The sequence below is a fragment of the Hydra viridissima genome, unplaced genomic scaffold, assembly GCF_058129835.1.
Source record: "Hydra viridissima isolate aposymbiotic clone 2 unplaced genomic scaffold, HvirCarnegie_v1 scaffold_3, whole genome shotgun sequence".
Lineage (NCBI taxonomy): Eukaryota > Metazoa > Cnidaria > Hydrozoa > Anthoathecata > Hydridae > Hydra > Hydra viridissima.
In genome coordinates this window covers 7,706,546-7,720,000 of record NW_028324302.1, presented here as the reverse complement: position 1 = coordinate 7,720,000, position 13,455 = coordinate 7,706,546, and the positions used below count along the sequence as shown (strand labels likewise).

The 13,455-nt window shown below is 27.5% G+C and overlaps 2 protein-coding genes across 3 annotated transcripts in view; one reads left to right on the top strand and one right to left on the bottom strand.

The window, feature by feature from the left end:
- Window positions 1-13,455, bottom strand: part of LOC145202001 (rapamycin-insensitive companion of mTOR-like) — a 31,794-nt gene that overhangs the window by 2,967 nt on the left and 15,372 nt on the right. Inside the window, exons 23-37 of one of the 2 annotated variants that reach the window (XM_090083210.1) lie at window positions 12,129-12,191; window positions 11,897-12,045; window positions 8,303-8,426; window positions 6,920-7,015; window positions 6,775-6,843; window positions 6,617-6,693; window positions 5,040-5,118; window positions 4,364-4,473; window positions 4,135-4,225; window positions 3,876-3,968; window positions 3,484-3,665; window positions 1,988-2,153; window positions 1,119-1,557; window positions 138-1,044; window positions 1-23 (exon numbers count right to left, since the gene is read on the bottom strand). The exon at window positions 1-23 is cut by the window's left edge and continues 176 nt beyond it. In XM_090083210.1, the coding sequence (XP_089939336.1) occupies window positions 1-23; window positions 138-1,044; window positions 1,119-1,557; window positions 1,988-2,153; window positions 3,484-3,665; window positions 3,876-3,968; window positions 4,135-4,225; window positions 4,364-4,473; window positions 5,040-5,118; window positions 6,617-6,693; window positions 6,775-6,843; window positions 6,920-7,015; window positions 8,303-8,426; window positions 11,897-12,045; window positions 12,129-12,191 (2,668 nt within the window). Of the gene's footprint in view, window positions 24-137; window positions 1,045-1,118; window positions 1,558-1,987; window positions 2,154-3,483; window positions 3,666-3,875; window positions 3,969-4,134; window positions 4,226-4,363; window positions 4,474-5,039; window positions 5,119-6,616; window positions 6,694-6,774; window positions 6,844-6,919; window positions 7,016-8,302; window positions 8,427-11,896; window positions 12,046-12,128; window positions 12,192-13,455 lie in introns of those variants that run through there. The other variant, XR_016451178.1, reaches the window with a different exon arrangement.
- On the top strand, window positions 10,116-11,302 carry LOC149890818 (uncharacterized). The gene is made up of 2 exons (XM_090083248.1): window positions 10,116-10,362; window positions 10,635-11,302. Exons 1-2 carry the CDS (start codon window positions 10,116-10,118, stop codon window positions 11,300-11,302), a joined length of 915 nt encoding a protein of 304 aa, XP_089939374.1.

The following is a 13,455-nucleotide window of genomic DNA, read 5'->3' as shown; positions in this document are numbered from 1 at the left end:
GTCGGTACCGTAAGGCAAGGCTCCTAAAATATAAAATACATATTACAAAATATGACGTAGCAAATAACATATTTAAAAAAGAACAATTCTTGAGAGAAAAAAAAGAATAAAAATTCAGCTATATTTTTTTCAAATACCTTGATGAATATCGACCTTTATCCGGATAATTATTATCTCTACGGAATGCAAAATCTGTTTCCCTTTTAAAAGATCGTTGCTTTTTTAATGTTCTCCAAGTAGTATAAGCAGAATTTCCTAAATCACGAGGGTATGTTACTGAAAGAGGTGATTCTGAAAAAGTGGAAGATAAACATCGCCCAGGTTTTGGACCAAGTGATACTACAGAGCCATCTCTAAGTCGGTTCGACATCTTAAGCTGCATGGCGTTAGCACTTGAGTCAGAGAGAATACTGCTAGAGCGATCTCTATCATCTTCAGTAACAGATTGACTTTTATCTCTATTTACCTTTGCGATGTAGGGTTTTTTTTTTTCATTTATTGTTCCTTGTAAAATACTTCCATTCCGGGTGTGGACAAGATCATTTAAATAAGTATTTGATACTACACCAGGATCACTGTCTGCTCTATAGCGATTATTTTTGTGTGTATACTTAAAACGGCCGATATTACCATCCGAAAAACTAGAGCTACGAAGTGAAGTTGGAACATAAGACATTGTTGAGCGCTCATTTAAACTAATGCTGCGATATCTACCTGCATCCTCTTCGTTTTGTATTTGTAAAATATGCGGACTTTGCGTGGGAGTTCGATCTTCACTGTTTATTGTACTACTTGTGTCAGGTAAGGACTCTTTGTAGGTATATTCTTCTTTCAACTTTAATTCTATCGTTAAAGCATCTTCAACAGATATACCGGTGATGCTAAACTTTTCAGGAGAAAGACTTTCTTGCGATTTTTCTTCCTTAATGGGCAGTAAAGGTTCACCACTCTCTGATGTTCGGCTATTTTCATTTGGATATGATTGGCTGCTAAATGAGAGGTTAGCTTCAATTGAATCATCGAGGCTAACAATTTCTTCTTCACCTAAAGTTCAAAAATAATAATAACAATAATACTTCTTAATAATTTATGTTTTGTGATAGAGTACAAATTAATACCCAGATAAATTCCATGTATGTCGAATGTTTCTTTAGTTTGAATATTTTTATCATTGATCTTTAAAGATGCTGCAGATATTCTTGATTCTTTATCAGGAAACATAGGAATTTCACTATTGGTAGAAATAGGTAATGAGCATAACCTATCTACATTATTTTCAAAAACTCTTTCATAAAGTTGCCCTTTCTCATTGACATCATAGACACGTATGTTTCCTGACTGATTATTCAAATCTGGTTTACGGATCTCATCAACAACTTTTTTTTTCTTTTTTTTCTCTTCTCCGTACTTTTCAACGAAATAATCAAAAGATGGAGCATTATCCTCATTATCTGGAACATCATTTCCCATATATATACCGCTAGACATATCAATACTGGGATCAATTGGCTGAACTTCTTTACATTCTACTTCCTCTTCATCATTAACTTCATTCTCCTGCAGTGAAGTTCAATTAAATAAAAATTTAGTAACAAACGTGATAAATATTGCTCAGGTTTTGATAAAAACATTTAACAATGTCATTTAAATAAAAACTTTAAAAATAAATTGATAATTCAGAAAATCAGTGAGCATGTTTGTATGCAGAACAAAATCAATTATTATTAATATTATTATTATTATTATTATTATTATTATTATTATTTTTATTATTATTATTATTATTATTATTATTATTATTATTATTATTATTATTATTATTATTATTATTATTATTATTATTATTATTATTATTATTATTATTATTATTATTATTACTATTATTATTATTACTATTATTATTATTATTATTAAGTTGGAATATTTTAACTGTAGAAAAAATTGTTCTTTTAACATTAAACAGAAAATAATACTGTTATCAACTTACATGATCTTCATCAGAGGACTCTGGTTCCAATATATAAGTGTAATCAGGCTCAATCACGGGCCACATATCAGTGCCTTCATGTCGAACAGAACTCCATCCAAATTCTTCTAACTTATCAGCGCCACGCTGGGTGCTTGCCATTAATCCCAACACAAAAAAACATGTACTAAAACAAAAAACAAGAAATTGTTTTATTAGTAATCAAAAATATCATTCAAAACCATCAACCATCAAAAATATCAACCAGTAATTAAAGATGACCTATTAGAGCCAATCACAATTGTTTTTCAGCAAAAAAAAGTACATACACTATGTGCCAAAATTGTCACCATGTTTGAACAAAGAAATATTTAATATTTTTTTAATAGAAAAGCTGTGAAGAAAAATGAAGTTTTAGTTTTATTAATTAAATTTAAGACTTAGCTAACTGAAAATATTGCTTTTTAATAAATTTAGACGATATTGAATTTTTTTAAAAATTTTTATATGAAGAGCTAATGGTGACAATTTTGTCGCAAATGAAAGCAAATAACATATTGTAGTAAATTAATATCGAGTGTATCCTCCCTTAGATTTAATTACAGCCAGAATTCTTTCAGAAACATGAGTCCTGTAGCTCTTATTCATTAAATTAGTAACATCCTTTGCAGTTTTAAACTCTCCAGAAGCAATTAAATGAGCGATTGTTCTATGGTCTCTTGGTGTAAAAATTTTCTTTCTACCACTTTTAGGCTTATTTACTTATTAAATTAATAGCCTTATGACTAAAATGATTGAGTTATCAACTTTTCACAGATTTTTAACAATTAAATATCATTTAAAGTTTGATTTTGTTTACAAAACATAAAAAAAGTATTGCTATTATCATCATGAGGAAAATAAATCTTGAACTAGAAAAAAATATTGTGGAAAGGCTTAAATCCAGACAATCTTATCATGAAATCACTGATGAGTTCGGAAAGTCTCATAATCTCATATTTAAAATCAAATTGCACAATAATTTAGAAGTAAATAAGCCTAAAAGTGGTAGAAAGAAAATTTTTACACCAAGAGACCACAGAACAATCGCTCATTTAATTGCTTCTGGAGAGTTTAAAACTGCAAAGGATGTTACTAATTTAATGAATAAGAGCTTTGGGACTCATGTTTCTGAAAGAATTCTGGCTGTAATTAAATCTAAGGGAGGATACACTCGATATTAATTTACTACAATATGTTATTTGCTTTCACTTGCGACAAAATTGTCACCATTAGCTCTTCACATAAAAATTTTTAAAAAAATTCAATATCCTCTAAATTTAATAAAAAGCAATATTTTCAGTTAGCTAAGTCTTAAATTTAATTAATAAAACTAAAATTTCATTTTTCTTCACAGCTTTTCTATTAAAATATATATAAAATATTTTTTTTGTTCAAACATGGTGATAATTTTGGCACATACTGTATAATTAATATAATAAAATGTATTCTAAAATTAAAAAAATCAAAAAATTTACCCCCTGATTGTTAGAACAGGGCTGTTTTGAGCCATGTTGATGATTAATGCTACAATATCAACTTGATCATTTTTCTCAGCGTCTGAAGTATTTGTTTCATCTGATTCATACAAAAGTGTGGATGCTGAGTATTTATACTTTAATATGAGATCTATTCCCATCCATCTTGAAGAAATATGACCCTATATAATAATGGAACAAATAATAACCCCTAACCCCTATAATTGAAATACCTTTAAATCATTAATAACTTTAAGTAAATAATAATTGAATAATTGTAAACGCAAATATCACATTTAGTTAAAAATAGTAATTTTAATGAAATCTGTCAAAATAAAAATTATTTAACAGAATGAAACAATGGTACTTGTTATTAAGGTTGAAAAACTTACAATCGCCCATAAAGCTGCCTTTAACTGAATGATGTCAGAGACTGTGTCTGTTACTGCTTTAACAACAACATTAACAGCATCTTCTAAAAAGTTCTAATTAAGAAAAAATAATAATAATGATAATACTGCAACTTTTAAAATTAAAAAATAACATAAATATATTTTATTTAAGACAAAATAAATATAGAAACTATTGTAAATTATTAGCAACATTTAACACAAAAAATTTTATTAACTATTTTATTATCAATTAAAAAACCTGTTTTATAATTAACTCTACACCAAATTCATTTACAGCCAGCTCTCCATAAAGATGAGGTAATATGTAGACATCTCTCCGCTTTTTAAAGCTAAAAATGCAATTATCAACTTTATGTTAATAATCATAATAAAAAAAATTTAATCAACTATTTTGTCAAAACATCTATGAGCGCAAAAAAAAATCCATATAAAAAAAGCAAAAATTCTGCTATATTAAAAAAAGATACCAAGTATTTGATCTTCGAACATAGACACCATCTTGAGATTGTGGCTCAAATGTGCTTAAAGATTTAGCAATCTCAATCTCTATCCAATTAACATACTCTCTGTTATATTCCTAAATATTATTATTAAAAATATTATTAAAAAGTTATTAAAAATAACTAAAATATCTTTAACACATATTTAAAGAAACTAAATAATATCAATTTTATAAAAAAAATCATTATCATTGAACTTTATATATGAAGATTCATGATTTTCTGAACATGAATTTTGTATATGAAGATTCATATTACTTGAACTTGAATTTAATACATGATCATTAACATGGTATCTATATAGAGGTATCGTAAATATAGAGGTATGGTATTTATATATGTATGGTGTTTATATATATATATGGTATTGGTATTTATATAGAGCAATAAGATGAAATACATTTAATGAATCACCAATAAATAGTCAAATGGAGAAGGATTAATTATTTTCAATTTCATGAAAATTATGTAATCTGTTTACTGTGCAGCTAAAAGTTTTCTTTTTTCTAATTATTGGTTATTTAGATGGCTTTATATAATTATTTCTTGTTTATATCAATACTCCTGGTTTAATTATTTATTTGTTTGCAATTTAGTTCATGAGTGTATCATTTTACAAATGACTTCATAATAAATAACTTACAGTAGCCCATATTCGAAGCAAGGGTTCAAGGTAGTCTTTCTCTTTCAAATATTCAAAGCCAACAATCTCAGAAACAAAACTGAAAAGAAAAGAAAGTAATTAAGTGATCTTAGGAGATAAAAAAAAAAAAAAAAAAAAAAAAAAAAAGTGAATGTAGATTATCAGAGTGCACTCTCTCAAGTTCACTCAAAAACAATGTTAAAAATCTATAGTCTGGAAAATCAGAGTACAGCTTTTTGTGAATGTGTTTTTGCAGCCTTGAAAGCAAATTAAATACAACGAAATTAAACAAAAATAGATGAAATTCCTGATAGAACTTTATAAATGGTTTTGGATGCAAAAGGAAATAAAATCTTTCTTATTTATTACTTTCTATTAAATTAAACATAGGAAAAGCTGTATGCATTTAAATCTCAATATAGGAGGTTTAAAAAAAATTCTTTAATTTTTTTGGTATGTTGTAATAGCCTCTGTTTAATGAATTAATTTTATTAGAAAAACCGATTTCATGAAACAACTTCATTCTTAATAACTAATAAGAGTTTTGATAATAATATACATCCCAAAAAATAACTTTGTACACAATTCTTAATGGCAACCACTAATTTATTGCAAAACTTAGTTTAACTGATAGAAATTACTAGAGGTTGCTATAAATTAGTAAACTTTAGTACTTTCTACACTAGGAATTTTCTTAGTCTATACACATTCTTTTGTAATATCCTTTCAACATATGAGCTTAGCAGTTCTTTTCTTTTTGATAGGTTGATATTTGTATAAATGGGATTTGGATATATGAGAATGAATATATTAGAATAAATTTTAAATACATAAGAACAAGACATTTTAAAGAAGTTTTTATAAATTTAAACACTTATAAAAAAAATCAATAGCTCAAGATTTATTATCATACAAAAAGAAGCTATGAGGGTACAACTATAGAGCATCTGTATCTGTTTTTGAGTGGTTTTTTAAAACTTTTACAAATGTTTTCGTTTACTTATTTCCACGTGCATGCTTCCGTTTGAATGCTTGTATCTGCATGGTTCTACCTGTAGTTTGTTATCTTTGTCTTTACTACTTATCAATCAATATTTTTAATTTTTCTCTGGATTTTTAAAAATACTTTTTTTTGTTTTTAACTAACTTCTTATAAACTCCTTCCAAAACCTGCAAGCTTTTCTATTTAGCTTTTATTCATTAAAAAAAAAGTTATATGCCACTCCATACCTCTCTATACCTCTCTATATCTCTCCGTACCTCTCTATATTTCTCCGTACCTCTCTATATCTTTTTAAACATTCAATTTCTTTGACAGAAAAGAAGATTTAACTTTTTTAAGCAAATCCTGTTACAGAAATTGGAACAACCAAAAAGAAGCATGCTTTAGAACTTTTATGTGGCACCATTAAAAAGTGCAGAGCATTAACAATCCTGTAGACATTAAAATATTACTGAAAACACTTGGAAATCTTTTAAAAAATTTTAAATGCTTGAAAAAAATTCAAAATAGTTTTTAAAATTTCTTTAAAAAACAAGTTCATAAAGAGAAAATACAAAAGGGTAAAACTAAATACCGTGATAAAAGCCGTATGCCTTGTCCACCTAAATGCATTAAACAAGGCTTCACTTCAATGAGCCTTTTTAGGTTGGCCTAGTAAAAAAAAAATTTTATACCATCATAACAAAGGAAAAAAAAATTGCAAAATTATTTTATTGGTTATGGCTGACATACCGCATCCTCACAAGCTTCCTCTAATACACTGATCGCTGCTTCAACAACTTCAGGATCATAATCATAAAGCTATTTAAAAAGAATATGCTTAATTAAACTTAATTTAAAAACAAAAACAAAAATTAAAATTCTTAAAATCATTTACCTGGAAGGATAATATCTCAACACCCCAATTGCTAAAATATGGTACACCAGCCAATAATAATACTCTGAGAAACTTTGTGGCATGCAATCGTGATGCCTGAATATATGATAAAAAACTTCATTATTGAATCATTAATGACATCCTCAGATGTCCTCAAACAACAGAATCTGTAAAATTATAAAATATCTTTTGTTTGTGTGATCATTTTTATGATCACACAATCTGACAATACCATACATTACCACAAAATACCACATATTGCCATAATACCACACATAACCACAATACCACTAATACCACAAAACTTACCTTAAAGAAGTCTCAAATTATGTTCATTTCTATGATCAAACAATCTGACAATACCACACATTTATTTTACTATGAGTTTCTTGTGAATTTTTTAAATATTCTGACAATAACTCACACTTTATCTTCCTATGGGTGAATAGTGCATCTTCAGTATTTTTTTTTTTGTTAAATACTTCCATTTGTTTTTGTTCAATTAAAAGCTCATTTTTCAGTTTTTGGCTGTCAACTTTTTATAATTGCATTCTGTACAAATTTATTACCTTTTTTAAATTATTAGTTTTAAAAATCATTCAAAAGAAAGGAAAGTTACTAATGCAAGAATAGATTGGAAAAATTGAAATTTACCTTAAAGAAGTCTTAAATTGTAAAAGCACTGGAAGAATTGGAAAATTAGAATTTGTTGTAAGAAATATCTAAAAAGTGGCATGATACTGAGAAAGCTCAAAAGATCAGAATTTACATAAAACCATTAAATGGTCAACTAGAAACCCAGATCTAAACTCTATTGAAAACATTTAGAGGATATTAATACAAATGATTTTATGCAAATAACAAACAGTATTCATCAGAAAACGAGCTTAAAGTTATGATTTCTGAACCTTAGAAAAATTCAAAAAACACTACTTTTAGAAATTCTGTAAATATCTAATAGCAAAAAATGATTAAAACTTACAAAGGGATCAAAAAAGAGGAGAAGCAAATTATTTAACTTTTCCTTATCAATTTTTTTTATACATACGTTTATAGAACAGCGGCACCAAAATTCTAAATTTTTCTCATCTTTAAACTTTAAGAAAGTTAAAAGATAAAAAAAGATCAAAATTTCGTTGTCACAGTTCTGCAAACTTGTATGTAAAAAAAATTTACTATTTTTGTTATGATTGAACTTTTTTTTTTTTTCAGATTTATTTAATTGTTGCTAATATTTTGGTAAAATGCATCCATGCAAAAGTATTTCATAAAACCTGACTGTGATTATTGAAATAAGAGTGTATAATTTTTAGGCCAAACATCTAATGAAACATTTAGGCTAAGTGAAAGGAATACACAAATGAACTTCTAAAATAAACCTACAGTGCTCCGATTGATAAGAACCTTTGAGAGCAAGATTCTTGAAACAATTCCTTGGTAATTTAGACTTGATATGATCAACTTAATCAAATATTCTCGAGAATGCATCGAACAGATATCACACAAGCTACAAAAATAAAGTTTAAAACTTATATAAATATATATTTATATAAACTTATATATATTTATATATGTAACTTATATTTATATAAACTTACATACATTTATATAAATATATTATTTCCATCAATAATACTATTATTTGCATTAGAGAAAAAATACATATAGGGGAGCATGGGGTAAGATGACGACCTACCATTATCTTCAAAACTCAACTAAATATGAAAGCTGACTGTAGCTGAGAGCGATGTAGATTATATCTACTTGATTTATTTATGTTTTCTTTATAAATATTATTTTCGGGATGAAAGATAAGTATAAAATAAGGTTTTTCCGATATTAAGAAAAAAAAATTATCCACTTGCATTTGATTTTTTTCATCATTACATCACCAGCTTAAGGTAAGTGAGAATTTTGCGTTTATCTTGTTCAATTTGGAAGCCATACGATTAGTGTTAAGCTATGATAACTTATTTGTGTACAATACTGAATCATTTTTGAAGATTGTGTAGTCTAGGGGCAAGATGAACGGGGTAAGATGACTCGTTCGTCATTTTGCTGAAGTACATGTTTTACTAAAAACTGTATAAACGCTGCCGCTTGTTTTGTTTAACTTAAATCTTGTTGCCTAGTTGTGTTTAACTTATAACAATAAACACAATTATAATAAAATAACTTAGAGCAATAGTTAAAGTTACTTTAAAGTTAATTAAATAAAATTATGTTGTGAATATTATTTATGCATATTTCAATTTTAGTTATGCATATATCTGTTTGTAAAATAAGCATAGCTAATATGATTAGGATTAGTAACTATACTTTATGGCTATATTTAATCTGTTTTACACACACACACACACACACACACACACACACACACACACACACACACACACACACACACACACACACACACACACACACACACACACACACAGACACACAGACACACACACACACACACACACACACACGCACACAGACACACACACACACACACACACACACGCACACATACACACACACACACACACACACACGAATATATATGTGTATATATATGTGTGTGTATATATATATGTGTGTGTATATATATATGTGTGTGTATATATATATGTGTGTGTATATATATATGTGTGTGTGTATATATATATATATATATATATATATATATATATATATATATATATATATATATATATATATATATATATATATATATATATACATGTATTTGCATGTCATTTATTTAAATTGGCAGTTCATGTATTTGCATGTCATTTATTTAAATTGGCAGTTCCATTGTAAACTATTGTGTTATTTGCAGTTATTAAAATGGTTCGCAACTATTTCAGAACTACGAGTAGAGGTGCCAATGGAAATTGGACAATGCAGAACATGACTCAAGCTATTCAAGCTTTCAATTCCAATGCTTGCAGCAGGAACCAAGCTGCTTTAAATTTTGGGGTTCCAGAAGCAACACTGAGGCGTTACCTTAAAAAATTTTCTGATCAATTTCCAATCAGCAATGGAAGGTTTCGTCCTATATTTTCAATGGAAATGGAAAAATTACTTGCAGAATATTTAATTGAGTTAAGCAAAAGATTTTTTGGTATGACCTCAGTACAGCTCAGAAAATTGTGATAACTGGATGGTAAATCCAGTTATCACAATTTTCTGAGCTTGTGATAACTGGATGGTAAATCACCCAGGTAGACCAATTACTGAAGCACAAATTCCTGCACTTGTAAGACATGCATATGACCGATCAGCAACAACTGGCATTGCAAGAAAAGGATTTGAAGAAACTGGAATCTGGCCCTTCAATCCGCAGACTTTTTCTTTAACTGACTTTGCACCATCATTGACCAGTGATAGCCCAATACCAAAAAATCAGATTATATCAAATAATCAGATTATATCAAATAATCAATCAGGAATAAGTATGTAAATTATATATTATCTAGACAGTTCAGTTTTTTATTTGTTTCTTAAAACTAAAAGTTAAAAAATGTTTGTCTTTGTTTTTTTTATCTACAAACCTTTACCTGACAATTTATAATTTAAATAAGCTAATAACTTCAGCTTATCTATAATATTGGACAATTATGCTAAATAATAGAATATGAAATAACATAAAATTAACCTAAATAGTTTTATGATGATTTTTATGACATTTGTTATATAATTTTTTTTGTAATATTTGTTCCGGTAGTTGAAGATCACCAGCAACAGTCAACATCAAAGGTGAAACTTAATGCAGTAACATCAGCAATGACCATATCATTTAACAACAACAACTCTTTATCATTGCCAACTGTTAACACTGAACCAAAATGCATTCAATTGAATGCAGATGCAAGTGTTGATAGAACTCTAATAGAGTTAAACGATGTGCCTAAAACTGTATCACCTGAGAACTTTCGACCTTATCCTATTGCTTGTAGGGTTACAAATAGTGCTAGCCGTAAAAGAAAATTCAAGCGAGCAGAAGTGGCAACAAGTTCCCCTTTTAAAGCTGCAGTTCAATTAGCTGCACTCGAGAAACAAGAAAAATTGATGAAGCAAAAAATTAAGAAAGCTGTTAGAGAAAAGAAGGACCAGCTTAAAAAAACAGCAGCTGTAACTAATAATAGAAAGAAGAATGACAAATCCAAAAATAGAGCGAAAAAAAAATCCAAAATTCAAATTTCAAAAATAGTTGACAAAACTGAAGAAATTTCATGTTGGTATTGTGAAATTATCTATGGTGATCCTAATGATCCATTGCTTGATGATGACTGGGATATGTGTAAATCCTGTGAACACTGGTGTCATTTAACTTGTGGGCAATATGTTGAACACAAATTTACTTGTATTGTATGTTACACTTGTGTAGCTTAGCAATTATTAAATTGTTTTATTGCGCATTAAAATATTTTGTTTGACATTTGCTTTATTTTGTTGTGTTGGAATTTAATATGAACTGATTAACAGGTTTTTTTGCATAGCCCTATATAAATATATAACTTAATTTTTTTTTAAAATTACACCACTATTTATATTACTTATTTTATAAACTAGAATTTATGATACCGTGATATTTAAGGCAGTAATGGTATCATGGAATTAACTTATTTTAAAATCGTCATCTTGCCCTGCATACGGGGCAAGATGACGATTTTAGGTAACATTGGTTAATGAGTTTTTTCCAGACTTTTTTCAATTTTTATAACGTTTTTTTGATACATCAGTAGCGCATGATTATTTTTAATCACTTCTTGATAAAGTTTTGCATATTGGAACACTTATTGACTAAGATATAAGTGCTTTTCAAAACGTTCGTCATCTTGCCCCATGTTCCCCTAAAGCATAAAACAATTGCCAAATTGATCAAACAAATAATTACCAATATGCAAAAAACTTATACTAATATCATTTTTATCATTTTTAATATTCTTTTTAGTTTAATACTGAAAATAAAAATGTAAATATTACAGTGGAACTAAACGTAGTGTTTTGTTAAGGAGTACCCAGCCATTAGTAGTAGATGTAAGTCTCCCAATTATCAAAAGATAACCACATGAGAGTGTTTCAGTCAAACTTGTTTTGCTAAAGATTCCATTTACAATACCAGGATGGACAGCCTGTAAAAATATTACAGATAGACTAAAAAAATAGCAACAAAAAACAATAAATAATAACTTTAGTTTTACAGATAGTAACTTGCCTCCCCTAATGCTTCAGCAATATCTTGAATAAGCTCCAGTAAAAGTTTTTCACCTTCAGGTTGCTTAAAGGAAAGAAAATGTCTAAAAATTAAGAAACTGATTTTTTTTATAAATACCAAAAGTGAAAGCCTCCCAATGTAATTTTTAGCCTTAACACAATTCATATGTGAATTTCTGTTCTTTATTATCTAATGCTAAAATTATCTTTATGATTTTGAAATTTAACAAGTTTTTTTTTTTTTTGCTACATTTTGTTATGTTAATTTTTTTCAGCTTTTAAAAAATTTAAAGCCTTTATTAAAGTGCTTTATAAAAAGTTAATGTATTTTGTAAACTTCAAATTTAATAAATAAATTTCCCATGCGATTAAAACAAGTAAAATTTACAAAATAAATTTCCCCTGAAGTTAAAATGAGTAATTTTAAAGAAAGAAATTATAGTACATTAGATAAAAGGGATTGTTAATGGAACATCATTTTATATTTAAAAGAAAAATTAGTTTTTTGATGAAATAAATTTAAATTTCTGAAAGGAGACCTTTGATCTAGAAAAATTAATCTTTCAGATAGAGATTTTCAGATGGTTTGTTTGAAAATAATTAACAATTTAATTAACATGAGTAGCTGATATATAGAAAGTAGAATTGCAAAAGTTAATTATTGGACAAAAGTTTGTGATTGGACTTCCAACATAAGAATGTAATATAATGTAATGTTGTATATAATATGATATTACCCCTTTTAAAACAGCTTTACAGAAACAGCATAAAACAATATATACATATATATACATATAGTAGAAGTGTATAAAATAAAAGGATGTATGATAAAATGATGTATAATATAGAAAATCTGCTTTTCAAAAATTTGTCAAGAGTAGAAATATTCTCCATCATGAATTTGGTGCTTTAAACTTCATATATATTGACTGACATGATTGGCTGGCAGAGTGTTATGACATTTTCTTGGTTATACTTTGGAAGCCAATAAAATATAAATGTTAGAAAAATTATCACTGGAATCATAACAAAATTCCCTTTTTTAAAGTTTTTATAATAATAACTTGTTAATAACTTTCAAGTTAAAAAATTATTAACAAGTGTTAAAAATAAAACTTAGGGTGGTCACAATAAATTGTCATATGGCCTTTGTACTTTGTCATATGGCATATCTTTTTTTCAGAAGTTCTGAAGTTCACTGTTGAACATTATTATCTTTTCATATTTTCAGAAGTTCTTAAGAGTTAAAATTCTCAATATGCTTAAATTGTGACCATTCTCTTACTTTTGATTCTGATAAGCTTTTATCATTTGTTATTTTGTCAAAC